Source organism: Channa argus, chromosome 15, assembly GCF_033026475.1.
Source record: "Channa argus isolate prfri chromosome 15, Channa argus male v1.0, whole genome shotgun sequence".
Taxonomy (NCBI): domain Eukaryota; kingdom Metazoa; phylum Chordata; class Actinopteri; order Anabantiformes; family Channidae; genus Channa; species Channa argus.
Genome location: NC_090211.1, coordinates 6,827,815 through 6,847,915, shown reverse-complemented (window position 1 = coordinate 6,847,915; position 20,101 = coordinate 6,827,815). Strand labels below are relative to the sequence as shown.

Sequence of the window (20,101 nt, the reverse complement as noted above, 5' to 3'; positions counted from 1 at the left end):
CATTTTTGTTTGTTTTTTCTGAGAACAGAAGTGAGAAATGCATTTCATTTAGTCAAAGTTTTAATTACTTATAGGAATCATAATACAAAATGAGAAACAACAAAAAGAGTGCAGTCATGACTTTTATATAAAATGCAGTGAAATGTGGTAGACATTTATGAACACATCATCAGAAAAACACAGATATTCTCCCTGAGGCCTATTGAGGTGCCTGTGGTTGACAGCTTTTAACCTGTGTGTAATAAAAACATCAAAAATACAAAAGAGAAACAGATATAGGGGAAGACATACATTAGAGGCGGAAAGGTTGTTCCAAACTATTTAAGACACTAATGCAGCTAAAAACTTCAATACACTTTTTTTGCCTTTAAATGTTAATTTTAGAGCCTAGGTTATTCGATTATTTATCTTCTCACAAATACATTTTTCACATTTCCATTTGAATTATGCTTGACACATTTGTGGTTCTCTTTTTTTTTATAGTCAAATATTAAAATAAGTAGAATGCAAATGTTGTAGCTAGGATATCATCAATGATATTGGATATGTCATAGCAGCAACCACACTCAAAAAAAATTATTATAAAATCACAAAATGTGAGTTTAAAGTATAGCTTACAGCTTTGTTTACATTGTTTTCCATTTACTTTCACATAACCTATCATAACCCAAATCCTAATAGAAAAACAGCTTTATAATATAACCAAGATAAGTTTGATTATGAAAGAAATAACTTGAGCAAGATATTTTCAGCATCTAATATTTAATACACTGCTTACCATAAAAACCTTCCAGTGCAATATACTTTGTCTCTTTGTTCACCAACTAAATGTCCCTACCTTTCTCTCAAACACCAGTCGCTTTCATTAAAGCACTACACAAAAGCTTTGTTAGTGGCAGGGTTGCTATTAGTGAAGCGGGCAACTCCCCCTGAGCTGCCAGATTTGGGCCTGCTAAAGCAGCATAACAGACCTCCTGCCAGAAGAAGCAGTGCACTAGCCCCCCAGCCCACAAAGATGCACTCTCCCAGCTCCATCTTGTCGGGTGAATTGGGGTTGTTGAAATTTTGCACAATAGTGTTCGCAGACCAGCTGACAGGGATGATCACCAGAAGGCCGGCCACCAGCAGACCCACCCCGGACACCAGCGTGATCTTGGGCTTGGTGTCTTCGTTCTCTATAAAGGTGGTGAAGTCTGCCCCACAGAACAGGATGAGGATGCTGAAGCAGCTGACCATGCAGCTTATGATAATCATAGCACGGGCCGCCTGCAGGTCAGATGCCAACACCAGAATTGAGTCGTAGCTCTTGCACTGCTGCTGGCCGGTACTCTGAACCACACAGGACATCCACAGCCCGTCCTGTCTGCTCTACACACACGGGAGAAGGAAAGACAATTTCATTCATGCTCAGTCTGTTTCCATTCTAAAGCTATGTTATTTAGAGACACATCTATTTTTATTTCATGTTTATTATCCAACATATATCATAACATTGTAATACATATAGTACTACTTACACAAATTTACACACACTTCTAATGTAAGCAACTTTTTAACAGTATCAGAAACCATTAATTGTTGTGTACAAGTTGTATATATGCTAAAAGAATTTGTTTTGAACTTAATTGTTGGTTTCACCTCCCTGCCGTTGCTACAAACACATTCCTATTGATAACTTTTCATTACAAGAGGTTGAAGTTTACCTGTGCAGTCACAATGTTGGATCCAATGAAGGAAGATACTTTCCAGCGAGGGACAGTGCAGCATACGATGGCCCCAATCAGGCCAAGGACTCCGAGGCCCACACAAACAATTTGTACTCCAACAGATCCCATGCTGGAAAAGACAAGATGGCGAGATACAACATGAGGCATGAAGGAGGCATGTTGTCTTTCTACCTTCAGCTAAATCCCACTATTAGTTTATTTTTTAGAAAGTTTCATTTTCCTTTAACAACTTCTTTAACACGTTCTTTTGCAACCCAAGCTACTGGAGGAGGGTGGGTCCCTTTTTATTGGCCTCTTCCAGAATTCAACATTTCTCCTTTTTTTCTCATTTTGAATCTATTCCAACAATCCAGAATGTAGGAGCTTATTTATTTATCTAATACTGCAGTGGTACTCTTCATCCGCGTGTTTTTTATTGTTTTTGTAATCACATAGCTTAACGCTTGTTCTCCCTGACAGGCCTTCACAAGATAATGCTGCTTCGGGTTACATGCTTTTCTTCAAGCAAATTCCTGTCCTGACAGGCCATAGCCTCCTGGATCTCCACCCAGGAATGGCTGAACAACTCCTTTACATGTTCATACTTCTTTGCTTCTCAAACTTTGATAAATTTAGCCTTTTATTTTAGGGTCACTTTAAACTTCACCTTCCTACAGAAGAAAATGAAAGTTGGAGCAAATCTTAACGTGAAAAGTTATGCAGTTTGATCAGAGGACCGTTATTTAATGAATATATCTATCCTTAATTTATCATTTAAAACATCCATAATTCTACATTATGTATTCTATTAAAAAGTCATCTGTTATATAGTTGATATATATCTGTACTTATACTTTATACTTATATAGATACTTATACTCTAATTTCCTACATCCAATCTATTGAAGTAACAAAGAAGAGCCAATAACCCAGACAGTGCTGGACCAGCAGAGTAGCTTGTGCTGGATTTAGACCCAGACAAAAATATCTTACTTTTAAACATGTGTGACCTGCCCCAGATCACAAACTTTTACATCTGATAAAACACTAAAAACTAATCTAATGTGGGTCACTGGATTTAAACTGTTTTTTAAACCTATCCGCGAATTCTGTCCTCATATCCTCAAAATAATACATTTACAATGATTTACATTAAAAACACTTTTCCTCTCTCTTGTTTGCACTCCTTATAATTTTTGCTGGCATCCATCTAGTAAATAATCAGCCAATCCTTCCTTCTTCCTTTTTTCAATTTAAAAGGTTTAGCAGGATCAGATGTTTTCAGATTTTAGATTTAAAAAATGGATTAAAAGTGGACTCCTACCTTTTCTCTTTGTCCTCTGAATCTGATGTGAAACCTGAAAAGTGAGCTGCAGTATTTCTGTCAGTCCCCGCTGTCTGTGGTTTGTTTTGCAGATGTTGTTTTCTAATATATGAGTGCCTTACAAGATGGGCTATTTGTAGAGGAATTTAAGGTGAAGGGTGGAGCATGGAAGTATGCAGGTGGGAAGGACCCAAAGACCAGACTAGACTTGTCCTATATGTAATTTTCCCCCCTATCTTTTACCACTTTAGACCTCATTGCTTAATTCACGTCAGTGTGAAAAAATGACATTGTTAGCGTCAGCAGTCAAAGATGCTCAAAAACCATGCACTTATATTGGGATTGTGATGATGAATGTGATGATGACACTAAGCTAGAAGAAGATAACTGAATCACTGAAAAAAATACCCAAAGGCATCTAGTCTAAACATACCATGCCTGCACATCCCAGATTATCCCCCCCAATACGCACACACCTACATGCCTACATGTGTCGAAACTGTGATGACACATGTCAGGTGACTGATTTAGGAAATCGAGACAGAGTGGATTTAGGATTTTGCGTGAGATTACGAGCAAGGTTTCATGGATGTAGATCATAGGCAGGGAAAGAATTAAAAAAATTTACTGTTGTTGTGAAACCAAATATGTTTGGTCTCTATTAATAGATGCAGGAACAAAAAACACAGAGTCATACAGACACACACAGTTTTGGTTTGCATAATATACGTATGAGTATAATTAAGCCCTTAGTGGACATGTTGAAGTGTCCTTGGGCAAGACACTGAACCCCTAACAGCCCATTCCCCTCCCCAGCTGCGCAGGTCCCAGCCCGGTAGAAATTGGGGAGGGTTGCGTCAGGAAGGGCGTAAAAACTGTGCCAAATCAACATGTGGACAATGATCTGCTGTGGCGACCCTGAACTCACGGGATAAGCCGAAAGTACAAAAAACAAATAACATTTGTACAATGCTCTTCAACATACTCGTAGAGACTTTACAGAATTACAATACAACAATAGAAAACAATAAAAACAGGGAGCACAGGGGAAAATAAGTAGCAGGCAAACATCACGTCAGTGATTAACAGTGGATATGAATGTGGACAATAGTAAAGACATGAATCTATTTTGGGGTAAAGAGCTGGAAGAGCTATGGAAAAAGCCCTGTTACTTATGTTGACATCAGCTGAGTGGAGACTACGGACAGGAGTGTGGAGAAGGTGTCGAAAAGGTAGGAGAGGGAACGGTTATGAGAGGATTTGTAAGCAGCTGAAAAGAAGAGTAATGGGTTAATGTTCTCATATGGCAGAAAGTTTTTTTGGCGTTCAGATGAAAAGTTGGCAGCAAATTGGGTGAGGTTGTTGTGTCCTTTGTTTGTTTGTTTGAAAGAAGTTTTTTTGTTTTTTGGGTTTTGATGACTCAGACAGTATAAGATGAGAGTAGTATTTGCATCAGGCAGTGTTGAGAGCTTCTTTGTATTGTAGAAAGTGATCTTCTTAGGTCTGCAGACAGCGGACGGTTGTACCAGTTTTCCTACAGAGTCTTTAGTTTCCCACTGGCAGGATTTAATTCGATTAAGCTCAGAGGTATATCATGGACTGAATGAAAAAGTTCTGGTTTTATTAGGAGCACGTTGATCAAGTCAGATAAAGAGTGTGTTGTAGAAACTAACACGGTTGGAAGGATCAGCTAACACTGGTGGGGAAGTAAATATACTATTGACAAAAAAAATGGCAAATGGTCTGCACTCAGATAACAAATTCCTAGCTCATTGGTACCCAAAGCACTTTACACTGCTTCCCATTCACACTCACAATCAAACAAACATACCAATCAGGTACCTGCAATGCAGCCTGCCCTCACTGGTAGCAACAAAGTTGGGGTTCACTGACATTTTGACATGTGACAGTATGAATTAACTGAACCAACAATTCTTGGATTTGTGGATGAATGCTCTACCTTATGAGTCACAGTCCCCTAGCACAGAAGCAGTGAGACATAAGGAGGTGATGGATTTAAGATTACAGAACAACATTGTGCATGTTTCTTTCTGTTGTAACATTAGATCTGTGGACCAAGTCCAGGACATGATCACAGCTTTGAGCATGACAAGTTGATGTGTTAAGCGAAGTTAAAAGCACTGTAGAAGCAGAGAAAATCAGTGTTGTCACTGGGCATATTAAATTGCCCAGGAAGAGGACTGAAGGTGGGATGGCAAGAAATCAGAGACGTCTGAGAGAAAAACGAGGTTATGTTGAGGTTATGTACATGAAGTGCAGTTTATAATACAAAGCTGAACACTATTTAAAATCTATAAGAACAACCAAATATTGCTCAGAATTAACGAGGAAATATAACTTTGTAGTTATTTCTACTTTACAATACTCCACTAGGAAGAAAACATTCATCATTTAGAATTTGTTCCAGAGTCAACCTTCCTACTACTTTCTATTTATGTAAAAATACTTTTTTTTTTGTCCATTCGGCTTCATCCTGTGAGTTAAGAGTCTCCACAGCAGATCATTGTCCGTATGTTGATTTGGCACAGTTTTTACGCTGGATGTCCTTCCTGACGCAACCCTCCCCAATTTCTACTGGGCTTGGACTGGCACTGCACAGCTGGGGATGGGAACGGGCTGTTGGGGGTTCAGTGTGTTCAGAGATGCTTTGACATATAGTCGGAACCCAGAATCAAACCACTGATCCTGTGGTCCATGGAAGACTGCCTTACCAACTGAGCTACAGCCACCCCCTCTATGTAAAAATACTTACAAAGTAGAAATACTTACTTAGTCACATATAAAATGCATTAAAAATGTTTTATAAGTTTACATGTCAAACAGTGTGATGAAAAGATTTAAACTGAAAACACAAAGCATTTAAAGCAGTAGTCAGGATTTCCTGTGACACAGTATCAGCTCTGCATATGTGACGCTTCATTACACGAAACCACGTGTTTATAAAATAATGCTCATCACAAATAATAAATTTAAGTTTTACCTATGTTGAATTAAAAGATTTAAGGGAGCAGTTGTTTAAAGTTTCTTTTTAAAAATAAGTTTACACTTAATAATTATTTTATGTTATATAAATTAATAAAACATATAATTTTTGTACAAGTTAATCATTTACATTATCAACCATTAACCCTTCACAAATGTCGTTTTAGCATTAATAACAGCAAACACGACTTATTGGAAATTGCAGAACTCTAGGAACTTATTCATCTATAGCTGACTCAACCAAAGCACAGGATTGCACAACACAACAAAACAGATAAATATTTAAAGATGCTAAGATCCATCCATTAAAAAGCAAACAGTTCATATTTGGGTACAACATACACAACTTTCGTGTGTGTGTGTGTGAAGGTGCATAGTATGTGAGTGAATACATGTGATGTGTGTTTATAGTAATGTGTGTATTAGTATCAGTCAGCAATATTTTTCAAATACTGTCTTATGGTAAATGGTTTGCACTTACTACTTATTGGCAAGCAGGCCTTTACACTGCTTCTCCTTCAGCCATTCACACTCACAATTACACACACATTCACAAACCGACGGGGGAGCTGCTATGCAGCTGGCTGACACTCACCAGTAGTGTTTTGCTCAAGGACACTTCGACATGTGACTAGAGGAGCCAGGAGGAGCCAGGGATCGAACCAACCACGGCAGGATTGGTTAATGATCGCTCTACCTCCTGCACCACAGTCTTGGCTAAAAAAAATAGCAAGGAATACATATTTTTATAAGCTCAAACTTTTTTTTTTGCATCTTTATGCATTTCTTTAAGGTTTTATGCTTCCTTATTTTCAGCACACACGGACATTATAGGCCTTCTAAATTGGAGACAAGGAGAAAAATTACACATACGTACCAAAGAGTAATATGCAACTTTTTTGGAGATTACCTTTGAAGCTTTATCATGTAGATTTAATACATTTTTTCCCCTAAATGGATGGGTTGTGTTATTTATTACACAAATTATCAATACAGTATACTTTATAATATAGAGGCACTGGTAATCAAGATATAGTCCAATTATTATTTGTCAAAAACGAATTAATGTATTAGAAGGTTAAGGGAAAATATAAAGATACATAGACGTATAAAAATAATTACATTTAACTTTCAAGAAAGCAATAGTGTAAAAAAGAGCTGCCTTGGATTAAGTGCATAAAATTTAAGATGACAACATGGCTGGAATTAACAGGATAAACCAGTTTCATATTAAAATAATAAATAAGTTATTCCGACTTTTTAGAATTAAGGCGTGCATCACTTCTCCCAAGCTTATGTCATCAACGGCTGAAACCTAATTAGTTTTACCCGTGTGGAAATACCATCAATCATTTTTCGGAGGATTTTAGGTTGGACGCTCCATTCTCAGTTGTGAACACTGGGTGGCGTACCGTGACTTCTCCTTTAAATATTCTAAATGCTGTCGTAACCGGCCGGGGCGGTGCCTATGATGGAACCAGCTCGCTTCCAATCAAGTGCAAAAAATCTGGTTCTAAATTCAAAGAAGGACCAATCAGCTTTTAAGAAACGTGTGACGAGCCCTCTTTGATCCATCCTCCTACGTTACCGTAGACACTTAGTTGGAAACGGCCCTTTTTTTTTAAAGTTCCTCGGGGAAGAGGGAAGCGACCCGGACAAATGTAGTGAAAGGGGCCAAGTTTGAGCTCAGAAGATAAACATTTTACACATAATTCATCATCGGAGGACTTGTGTTAAACTCAAGAACAGGTTTGCGTTCATTCTGACAGATGATACGTTATATTAATGTTAAATAGCTGACGGGAGCTAACTAGCGCTCTGCCGTTGCTTGTTTCTATGTGTAGCTATCGTTACTTCGCTAGCTGGTCCCTAGCTAGCTTAGTTAGCTCGAATAAGCTCATTGATTGTTCCGGTCCGCTTGGATAGCTTGATTAGCTATTGTGGGCCACTCGTTAGCTACCCGATGTGAACTTTATTGTATGAGTAATAAACGGTTGAGCAACTGAAACGTCCTTCTGTGTTTTTCTGTTGTTTAAACCTAAGGTGCAACACGGAAAGCCAAGGTCTTGACTGCCCGAGAACGTCAGAAAAATAAAGAAAATGGCGGAGCCGGACAAATTAAACATCGACTCTATAATTCAGCGTCTGTTGGAAGGTGAGGAAGACTAAACTCACTGTGCAGCACTGTACACGTTTTACATTAGGGTATGAAGTGTCTTGCTTTTAAATAAATGGATACTTTGCATACCTGGTAAGTGGGCTAAAATTAAAGGTGTCCGCGTTACGTTGTAGTAGCTTATTTAAAATAGCAGTGACTTGATGGTTGCAATTGGATAAGTGAGTAACGTCATTGTAACGTTACTTGTCAGATGAACCCTTCTTCAACATACTTAGCAAACGTTGTCTTATTCGAAACAATTTCTTTTTTGTTTGCATATCAAGGAAACGCTTCATGTACAGAGTGAAGTAGCACGCACACACTTTATTTTTGGGTAAATAATGTTATGACTGTAAAAGGCTTTTCCATTGTGGGAAAGGGTTTTGTTAGGGTCTGATTGCCTGTATCTACTTGTAATTTGAGTGTTTATATGACAAAATCTCATTTAAGTAATTACTGTTACTAGTTGAAGGATTTAAGAGTGGATGTTTGCAAATAGCGATGAGGTGTTATTACTTTGATGTTAGATGTTTAGACTCACTGACTTGCCATAAGAGAAGCTTTGTATTTGTAGTTCTTTTTTTTATTATTATTTTATTAACCAGTTAGTTGTGGCTTCTTGGTTACTTATGTGGAGGCCCACCCTGCTTTTCACTTTTGCATTGCATTTTGGAATCTGATTATAATTTCAGCCACCTTTCTATTAAATGTATTAGAGGTTACTGGTTTTGTTTTTTGCTTCTACACTGCATTGGAGGAATAAATGTCTGGTTACATATAAAAAGATACGTTGAAATGTGTATTAAACATACGGTACAGTTATCTATTTTTTTTTTTTTTTGTAATATGGTTTAATTAGATACTGTATGTGCTCCACATTTATTTTGATGTAGAGAGGTGCTGTTGAAGCCTTCTTTGACCCTTTTTCATTAAACAGCACAGAGCTATTCGCTTCTAAAAGATTCTCAGCAAGACATGCCCTTGTTACCAGTCAGAGATTTCCAGTGATTTCTGCTTAATCAGTACATTTTGGAACATTGTAATTTATGTAGATTTCTAGCAATTCCTGCCTGAAGCACTGGCAAGGGCATAGCAGAGTGTAGTAGATGATAGAAGGGCACAGCAGAGCAGGGAGAGGGTGAAGGAGGGGTGGGTGGAGCAGATTAAGTTGATTTATTTACTTTTCTAATAGCAAAACATTTTTTTGTTTTGGTTTAAAGGCAGATAGCTAATTAGTATTCTGTGTTGGCAATACAAACTCTCGAAAAAATGTAATTCCTTTGTAGTAGGCTTTAAACATCTACTGTATATTTCGACTTCATACAATGTACAGACAGCTTTGGTGTGTGTATGTGTGTGAGAGAAACACACAACAGCCATTTCACATTTTCACATCCACAAGTTGCCTTGAGGACATAAAACATACTTGTCCTCAGACTCAGCAGTACAGTTCATCTTAAGAGCCAAAGTATTAAGATGGACTGCTGTAGCTGTCCCTGTGAAGCAGGTTCAATGGGCAGGTTCATGTCTGCTTCATGCGTGTTCCCTTATGGGACTGTCGATAGAGGAACATTTTGTGGGACGGTTTCTCAGGAGCAACATTATGCATGTTAGCTAGGTCTTGTAGTCTCTCTATAAGTTGTGATTAAGCTGAACAATTGATGACAGAATCATTTTTAGAAGATATTTTTACTGGTATAAGAGAAATGCTGGGTGCAGGGAATTTACTAATGCTCTTACTAAATTTGACCTTAGTACTCTGTTTACCTTCTTAAATATAGGGCCTGCATGATCAGCCTAAATTGAGCTGGTGGAAGCGATTAGGATTATATAGAAATATCCACATCTAGTCATAGTGACCCTTGGAGTTTGACTCTGACTGTGGCCCTGCAGGCTGCAAGACTGTTTTGATTGTCATACTTGGTGATAAGGTTGTCTTGACAAAAAAAAAAACTGAGACAGATGAGCCTGATTGTGGCAGTATGTCTTCTTATGTTACTTAGTTGACCTTTTATGTCTACATTTGTAGTTGTATTGCAGTGAAAAATTACTCAACAGTTTGTTACTGGTGAGTGGAATATTAACCAGTATATAACAGTGGTCTCAAAAATAACTGTCCCACTTAGGATGCTGCAACAAAAGATAAATTACCGCAAACCAGCCCGGTCTCCAATGTGAACAACAAGGTGAGCTTCCTACTTGCTGACTGTGTTTTGAGCCAAAACCCATTAAATCGGTTTGGATAATTAGCTATTTCAATTGGATTACTTCCTTGGATCTAAAGCAGGTGAACTTTTGAGAGTGTGTAGAGGCATGTCTGCAGAGTGTGACATCACATATGCCCAGGCAGAATAGCAGCACTGAGTTGGGGGTGTTGCACCAAAGTGATTCCGGCAATTTTGACACCTAGACAACTTTTTGTCACGTTGGTCCAGCTCTTTGTTTTCTAGTTCTGCAATTTGTGTAGTGGAAAGTCTTTTGTCTGCACCCCTCATGAAAAGCTCATAGTTGCCCACTGGCTATGTGGCTACCTTTGGTGTAATATCTGTCAAGGCTTAGCCCTCTGTAATCCAGGTTTAAACCAACAAACACAGTAGTATTATACTTGATTTTCATTGTTCAGTGTTTACGATCTTTATTTACGAGCTTTAGTATTCTTTTCTTTGTTTGTTTGTTTTTCTCTATGCTTACCCTCCCTCATAACTGACACAGATTATCAGAAGAACCCATATAGGAGTTAATCTACAAGACTTTGAGATTTTGAATAGAATCAGATGAATTCTCCTTTGATTAGGTGAGTTTAATTGTATAATAGTTATGATGATGAATGAATGTCTGCTCTGATAAGCCCCTTTCAGACGTGGACTGGAATTCTGACATTATCCTGACTGTTTTTTTTTTTTTTTGGGAGGGTGGTGCATGTGTGAACGCAAATGTCAGAGTGAAATGCTGCTGATATTATCCGGCATTGAGCCATCGAGTGCAATGTTCATATTATGTGCGTGAGCTCGTCCGTGCAGCATGCTGCTCTGTCCCGAATTGTCTGAAGGATTAAAATCATGCAAGTGGGCATCAACTATTGTTGTACTCGAGTGATTGAACTTTTTATATTAGATGCACTACTCAGATGTGCTCTAAATAAAGTTTCCCACAGATTAAGTTTTATATCAGATTGTGCGTGGTGATCGCTAAAAATCGAGCGGATTTTCACACATGTGGACACTCATCATTCAGGCGATTTCCTGCTGCAAGTTACATAAAAGTCCACTACTGACAATGTCAGAGGCTGAATTCCCCTATCACTGGAGTTCATGTGTAAAACAGACTACACTAAAGGCAGTCAGACCCCAAGCAGACTTCAAATTGCTACAGGTGACAGACCAATTGCTGTATCCATTCATGCCACCTTCTTTCTGGGCCAACAATTTGCACTTTTGACACCAAAAGGTGACATCCAACTAGCATTTAGCACAGTGGTTCTTAGTCTGGGTCCTCAAGGACCCCTGTTATGCTTGTTTTCCAGCTAACCCTGCAATACCCATTGAGGATTGTCTGGGTCTTGTGCTGGGTCAATCATTTCAGTGCTGCTCTGCTTAAATTAGTGATTTTTTTTTTTTTGGAACAGGTTTGTTTTGACATAACTCTATAGCTTTATCCCATATTTAACTAGTGTGAAACATGGTTAAATAGAGGTATGGGTCTGGTTATCATCAACCCTGGGTGTGCGTTGTTTCGCTCCTTTAAATGCATTGTTCTATTTGTTTCCTAACCGGTAAACACCTGATGATCTTAATTCATTCCACAAACATTACAAAGAGCTCTGACCACACCCAGCTTAAAGTAGTTGCCACTGAGACGGTGTGTGAAGGCACTACTATCACCTCTAAATGTACATTACCTGTTCAGTAGCCTGTGCAGAACTTGTTGGGTGGAGACGAGACTCATTAGTCAGTTAAATAGTTTGTTTTATGAGCTGTTTTTTCATCAAGCTGCACGTGTAGGATTGGTGATGTTATTGGTGATACAAAAGAAGACAAACTTCATACATCAGGAGCAGTCCTGCTTAAGGCCACAGTGCACACGCAGATTGTCACATGATATCACATCCACACACTCTGGTTGGCATGTCAATAGGCAAATATTTTGGTCTGAATTCTGTGCACCAGCCCTAGGCTAATGTAAATGATGGCTAATGTAAATGATTTCAGTGTATGTTTTCTGTTCTTATCATTGATTTTTGCACTCCTACATCTTGCATTTAAGCCATGTCAACACACATTTAGGTGATGTATGAATTTTAAAACAAATAATGTGTAAAATAAATGGGATTCCTTGTTCTGGTCTTTTTTTTTTTTTTTTTTTTTTTTTTTGGCCCTTCTCTCTATCTCTCTGTGTGGTAAATGTGTGGAAAAAGCATGACAAAGAGACACTTGAACAAACCTAGTGGATTCTTTACATGGTGTGAGCTTCTGGCTGACAGGCAGAGAATATTATACAAGAAATAGGAATTGTGGGGATGTGGCTCAGGAGCTCGAGTGGCTTGTCCTAAAATTGCAGGGGTATCATTTTGATATCTGTCTTATCTGGTCTGACCACATGTCAAGGGATCCTTGGACATCACACTGAATGTAACTTGCTTTTGGTTCATGTGTTCACTTGTAAGTTGCATTAATAAAACATCTGATAAATTAATAATTTTCAAAATGGTGCTCCTCCTTGTTTTACTTTATTTTTTATGTAAAACAATGTTATTATTCCTTGTGTTACCATTCTTTCTAGATTAACAACACAGTCTTGATGTTTGCAGTGCCTTTGCTATATTGTCTAAATGGAGGAAATGGGTCTCAGCTACTTTCTTTTAGCTTGGTTAAAACCTAACGTTACCCTAAGCAGTTGGGCTCACGTTTGAGTCTGACTAGTCTCCATTGATTTTTCTCGGGTTTGCTCAGATGGTGCATCTTTTTGAATACTGCGGAGACTTGTCTCTTGTTGGGTTACATTTTAAAGAGTGTATTGTATTACTAGCCTATTATTTATTACCTTTTAAATGATGTAGTTACCTGCTGAAGTGGCTGTTAGACTAGACTGCTAACAGACTGTGTCAGCATTTGGCTGGTGGGAGGTGTTAACCTGTCAGATGGTCTGACTAAAAATCCTAGGATGATGTTTCATTGCTGTGCTATGTCAGTCTTCATTCAGTCTATTTTTATATATCTGAGCACAGGAATGTCTTTGTTGAGTTACTGTGTCAAAAAATGTCTTGTTTATTTTGCAGTCAAGGGCTCTCGTCCAGGGAAGAATGTCCAGCTGACAGAGAACGAGATTCGTGGCCTTTGCCTCAAGTCCCGTGAAATCTTCCTGAGTCAGCCAATCCTACTTGAATTAGAGGCTCCCCTTAAAATATGTGGTGAGTCTTAATGTGTAGAAGGGTTTGTGAGTGTAAAATATTAAGAAGGGACACCTGTAGACTTACTCTAATGAATCTTAACATAGTCATTGTGTCAGGTTTGGTTCATGATTTACTAGAAAGTTTATCTATAACAGCCGGTTGTATAAGTGGATAAGTGTGCATGCAAAAGCAGCTACGCCCATAGCTGAGTTTAAATTGTACCTCTCTGCTGCTGCCTGCAGGTGATGTCCATGGTCAGTACTATGATCTCCTTCGGCTCTTTGAATATGGAGGTTTCCCCCCTGAAAGCAACTACTTGTTCCTGGGTGATTATGTAGACAGAGGAAAGCAGTCACTGGAGACCATCTGTCTGCTTCTAGCCTATAAGATCAAATACCCAGAGAACTTTTTCCTGCTGCGTGGCAACCATGAATGCGCCTCTATTAATCGAATCTATGGCTTTTATGATGAGTGTAAGTGTACAAACCACCTGTAAATTGCCAAAAACAAATCTGTACTCCTGTTGCACTAAATTCTCGTTTAACCCCTTTGGTTGGTAGGTAAGCGACGGTATAACATTAAGCTGTGGAAAACCTTCACAGACTGTTTCAACTGCTTACCTGTGGCTGCTATTGTAGATGAGAAAATCTTTTGCTGTCATGGAGGTAAGCCTTTTTAATATAAGGTGGCGTAATGGACACACTAGAAAATCCAAATATAGGTGGATAATTGCTGCATTTTTGGTCTTCAGGTCTCTCTCCTGATCTTCAGTCGATGGAGCAGATCCGCAGAGTTATGCGACCCACAGATGTGCCCGATCAGGGTCTGTTGTGTGACCTGCTTTGGGCTGACCCAGACAAAGATGTGCTGGGCTGGGGTGAAAACGACCGTGGTGTCTCCTTCACATTTGGGGCAGATGTGGTGGCCAAATTTTTGCACAAACATGACATGGACCTTATATGCAGAGCACATCAGGTAAGGTTTACAAGATACGGACTGAAAACCAGGAGGCCTTCTGCTCCTGCTATCTGAAACGCTTGGATATTTGCTTTTCTTCTTCAAATTTGAAGAGGAAAGAAAAAGTGGCGCACCACTGATTTTATGGGCACTGATCAATGTATTATTGCCATTGTAAAATGTAATATGCTAATGACTGACGGAACCTTTTGCTGCCTTAATTCTCTTTTGTTTTACTGTTTGTAATATTGACTCTTTCATGTCTGTGCTAAGGTTGTAGAAGACGGTTATGAGTTTTTTGCAAAGAGGCAACTTGTGACTCTATTCTCGGCTCCCAACTACTGTGGAGAGTTTGACAATGCCGGTGCCATGATGAGCGTTGATGAGACACTTATGTGCTCCTTCCAGGTTTGTAAAACCGAAGCCTGTTTCACACATGAACTCTGTACAATGGTCAGGAGAAATCAGCCCGGACATTTTTCGGAGTTACGTTTCACACATGTAATACACAGTAGGAGCTCTCCCTAGTAAGAAGTGTCCCAAGAAAAACCACTTGATTTCAGTGTGCGGTCAGTCTGCATAAGAGGCACAACGTGATAGAAAACTTGCGCTGGTAACCAGTGTTTTGTTTCGGCACATCAGATTTGAGGGTTCTATCACTAGACTACAACGGCAGTTGAGTGATAGAAATGTCATCTACGTGCCCGTTCGTTTGACTTAAATTGTCCTTAAAATTCGGGACAGGGCAGCATTCTCCACACAAGCTCTCACAGGTAATACAGACATTGTACTATGGAGCGTGCAGGATAAAGTCTGGATAATGTCAAGCGTTCTCCCTCGAATAGGGCCTGGAGCCTTTGATACTAGTTTTGAAACCCATGGATTAAGGGGAAAAAAGGCATTTGAATATTGAGCATCAGTGCAACTTTGGAATTTTTTTTTTGTTAAACTAATTGGGAATGTTTTCATCTTTCACAGATTCTAAAGCCAGCAGATAAAAAATTGTATCCCTACGGTGGTGGAGGAGGCATGGGATCTGGGAGACCAGTTACCCCACCGCGCAACTCTGCCAAGGCTGCCAAGGCCAAGAAATAACACCTGCTGGATCTCCCTCCCACAACCTGCCACCTCCCTGCTGCCCCAATGCTCTCTCTCTCTCCCCTTCTACCTCCCTTTTGTCACCAAACAGCAACAAAACAAAGTCTCCAGGGTTCAATTATGTCTTTCTCTATTAAACCGTTTTATTATTTCTTTGGATGTTTGCTTGGTGTGTGTGTGTGTGTGTGTATGTCTGTGTGTGTTTAAAAAAAATGAGTGATACAGGAGGAATTGCTGTATTCTGGATGTTTTTCTTTTTTCCTCTGGTACTCAGTTTTTTTTTTTGTTTGTTTTTTTACTATCACATAGAGATGGGCTCCGCCCCATCTGTGACATAAACCTGGTTGCAAGGGGGGGAGGGGAAGGGTCCAAGAAGAGCCTTAGCTGTTTATGTTAAGGCCCTGCACTGTTTAATGCTAAACACAAGCTTGTACATCCTGTTTCAGAGGTGTGTGTATGTCTGTGGAAAGGGGGAGAGGGGTAGTATCAAGTTGCAGGGTCAGATGGTGATGGCACATAAAGCACACTGGTTGCACAGGTGCCGTTATTTTGAATGACATTAATTCACAATGCGAACATTTTTTCTCTCCCTTTTTGAAAACAATAATTTGAGAATGCTGTCTTGGTTGTTTTTTTTATGTAGATACCTGAAACATGATTTTTTTTTTTTTTTTTTTTCCTTTTTTGCTGATTTCATGTTTTTAGTTCACCTAAATTTAAAGATGAATAAAAACATCTATTTGAATTTTGCCATCATGCTGATCACTTTGTGTTTGCCATTGCTTTGTCTGTTAGTGGCTTTTACCATGCATAGTTGCAGATCTTGTCTTTGAGTGTGGTAATTTGGAGTGATAATACAGCGGTTTGAAGAGGTGTTGTGAATTATCTAAAAAATGGTATTTGCATGTTACTTCAGTGTGATCTAGCCAAAGATGATTATGTGGAAATTCAGACTCTAGTTGAGGACAGCCCAAAGTTAATTTTAGAACTAGATGTTACCTCTTTTTAGCACCTAAGCAGATTTTTGATTAAAAATCTCAATGTCAAATGTTTGTTTTAAATGCAAGTAATTGTAGGGCGAGATTATGAAGTCAAGGATGTGAGAGGCTTGGTCACTGAGCTTTTGATGTACATTTTCTCATAATTGTTATCAGAGATCTGATCAGTATTAACTCCACAAGCCACAATTTATGACATTTAATTGACTCAATGTGCAGTATTGTACATTCAGGACACCTACTGATAGGGAAGTGGCTTGAAAGGGTTTCCATCTATGCTGTTGTAATCAAAGATGAAATCTATCAAAGGGACATGGTGAATCATTGCTCTGACATTTCCAGTTTGAAGTGCTCCAGTCCACTTCATTTGATACCATGAAGAGGGGAAAAATGGGTTTATTTAAATCTAAACACACACTTACAAACATACAAACTGAAACTGGGACAGTAAGTATGAAAACACTTGCTTGGACTAAACAAAGTAATACATTTTAACACAGTAGCAGGACATTATTTAACTTGATGGGGGAATCTGAGCAATGTAAGAAACATAAATTTTGTATGCATTGTAAAATATTGACAAAGATGTAAAGTGGGAAGTGCTTGCCCTGCTTATTCATCATTTTCTTTTGCTGTCTCTACTATCCTTTTAGCAATTTGTTGAAAACAGCATAAAGAGCCATAGACAGACTCCCAATAATTTACATGTAAGCGATCATTAAAGTAGATTCTATGGAACCTGACAAAACATACTTTAGCCTTTTTTGTAGGAATGACCTTGCTTTTTCATCACTTCATGTCATAAATGGGCCATTTTGTAGCACCACTACTTACAGTTTGTAGAGTTTAGCTGGCACAATAGGGTGTACCCAGTGAAATCAGTCTATAGTTCAGCACAGGTTGTTTTAACTGGTGAAAAAACATTTCCTTCTACAGTCTTTCAGGGTAGCTCACCGCTTTTTTCTAAGAACCCAAACACACTCTTTCCCTTCGTTACATAAGTGGCGTGTCTGGTTTTATTTGTGTGCTGTCTGTCCTCATTCCTTTGCCCTCTGTCCAAGTATGAACACATGCAACCGCAGCTCTGTAGATTGCAAAACCAGTAAATATTGGTCGTGCTGAGTGTAGTGGAGTTGAAGTTCTTAAGCAGGAGGTGGGGAAACTGAAATTTAGGCGTCACCCTGCCCCGCCTTTCTCCCTCCATTTTCTCAGCCAGAGGTTTTCAACTGAGTACCTGAAGACAAATGTTTTTAAAATCAACACAAGTACTCTTGCTGTGCTTTTTAATATACTTATAGTAGTTTGCTTAGAGTGCAGCTCATAACTACATCAGGTAGTGTGTAAGGGTGGGCTGATCGAAAAAATATGGACTTGTGTGGTCCTGTTCAATTCATGTCAGATCAACTCAGGAAGTGAAATGCAAATTTAAATGAAGTTCTGTGGTGTGATTCATACACTAAAATACATGCATACACATTATTACAGGATATGTAAAAGAGAGCATATAGTTTCTGTTCAGAAGATTGCTAAATATAAGTGAATTGACAGGGGAAAAGTGTTCTCACTGATCTGGTTTAAATTTAGTTTCTTTGAATAATGCTCGTATGCTATAGAAAGTGACCTGACAATTTAGAGAAACATATTAAATCTGATAGGATTTCTAAACACATTAGTCAGAGTTTCGATGTTGTGAAGGGAATCGCTAACACGGAGTCTTCAGTGCAAAACAGCAAAGCAAAGCACCTCCCGTAAGTTAATATAGCACTGAACAAACATGACCTTGACTCTGGCACCACATCCAATAAAGGCTACTTCCATTCATTCCCATTGTCATTGTTGTACAAACCACTGCTTAAACATTTGAAAGATTAACTCTATATCTACTGTGTCTATTACCTCTTAAGAGTCTGCTCTTTAATCACTTTTACGTTCATATTGTTTTTACTGACAAATTTAACGCTACTATAAATACTGCAAGCTTATTAGTGTAGGATTTTTTTAATCAATCAGGGATGTTTTGCAACGCACTGTCACTGAGTAGATATAAAATTAATAGATTATTACAATTAAGAAAAAAACTAAAGAATTTAACAGTATTTTATTTGTATTGTGTTTCTTTTAACAAATCACAAATTGTCTGTTATGAACTAGAAATAAAACAGAATTTGTATATTTGTGCATGTTTTTCTTTGTCAGTTGTGACTAATAAGAAAAAGGTTTTATCGCATTCACTATGAAAGTGAAAGTCAGCTGTTGGGAAGTCTGGGACAATGGCACTTGCAGAGTGTTGTAATTTTCTCACATCCTTAATCCCTCAAGCCAGAATGTTTTTTCTCATTTGTGCAGGCTGCTTTTACTGTATGTCAAACATTTTACCATAAGTCAATAGCATAGGGGGCAAATCAACAACAAATATAATCAATATTAGCATTTGGATGATGAAGATCTTTTGGAGAGCATAAAAAAAGAAAATGCTAATAGGTATAGTCTGCAAGAGTAAGTTATGCAAATTGGTATATTTTATATGCTGTATAAAAGTAACAGGTAGCAACAAATACATCCATCATCACCTGTTTCTGAGGCAGTACCTAATGGATGGGACCTTACCAGAGCTCCAACATTCACATCAGATGGCTGACTGTTGGCTGTAGTGTGTGACAGTCCTGTAGATTTATTGTGATGCAGCCCGACTTCCTCTGTTTCAAGTCACTGCCCGTCAGCTCATAAATCATACTGCTGACTTATGGTTTAAATTTTCATTGAAGTCCTCACCAGACATTACACTCAAATATTGTGCATGCAGTGTTCCTAACACTAATCACTGACAAGTCAGTAAAATGCTTCAGCATAAGCTTGAGAGGTGTGATCCGGTTAATTCATCAGTAAGTTTGTACAACTAGATCATTATTATATGTACTGGATCAATTACTTTATTCACATAAAATACTTCAGCTGAGCCTTGGAAGTGATAAAGTGTTGGGTACTTTCTATTTAAGTCCTTGGAGATTGCCAATCCTGTGAGCTTAAATGGTATAATGCCCTGTAAAATATGCAGTAGCACCAGCTGAAACCTTTCCTCAGTGGTGTTTTGTGCTACTGGGTGATTCTCAATTTCCAAGAAATGACAACACCTGAGATGGCTTGTTGGCAATGATTCAACACATCAACTTTTTTTCCTTAGCAGCTCTGTGGACAAAATATCCCTGTTAGGCTGAGCATGCTTTACAATTGTTGAATAAAAAAAAAATTTAATTCATTGAATTTAAGATCTTAAAATAGTTAGGAAAACATATAGCATATAACACATAGGCCCTGATACGAGTAATAGGCTTCCCATGTTGATGAGAACTACTTTTTATCATGTGTGAATACCTAGTTCCATTTCTGTTTTTGCAGTGAAACAAAAACCACAGTTTTTTTTTTTAACTAAATAACGAGTAACACAGCAGCTGTACCTAAGGTCCAAAC

At 38.5% G+C, this 20,101-nt stretch overlaps 2 protein-coding genes across 2 annotated transcripts; one reads left to right on the top strand and one right to left on the bottom strand.

Annotated features, from left to right (window-relative positions):
* Positions 1 to 109: 109 nt before the first annotated feature.
* cldni (claudin i) lies at positions 110 to 3,179 on the bottom strand. Its single transcript, XM_067476887.1, has 3 exons — positions 3,031 to 3,179; positions 1,704 to 1,836; positions 110 to 1,368 (listed from the first exon to the last, which is right to left on the bottom strand). The coding sequence occupies exons 2-3, from the start codon at positions 1,833 to 1,835 to the stop codon at positions 874 to 876; spliced, it is 627 nt and encodes a 208-aa protein (XP_067332988.1). The 5' UTR covers position 1,836; positions 3,031 to 3,179; the 3' UTR covers positions 110 to 873.
* A 4,444-nt stretch (positions 3,180 to 7,623) lies between these two features.
* ppp1caa (protein phosphatase 1, catalytic subunit, alpha isozyme a) lies at positions 7,624 to 15,794 on the top strand. The gene is made up of 8 exons (XM_067477430.1): positions 7,624 to 7,782; positions 8,077 to 8,188; positions 13,467 to 13,598; positions 13,823 to 14,053; positions 14,141 to 14,245; positions 14,332 to 14,555; positions 14,811 to 14,945; positions 15,516 to 15,794. Exons 2-8 carry the CDS (start codon positions 8,134 to 8,136, stop codon positions 15,630 to 15,632), a joined length of 999 nt encoding a protein of 332 aa, XP_067333531.1. The 5' UTR covers positions 7,624 to 7,782; positions 8,077 to 8,133; the 3' UTR covers positions 15,633 to 15,794.
* Positions 15,795 to 20,101: the final 4,307 nt, after the last annotated feature.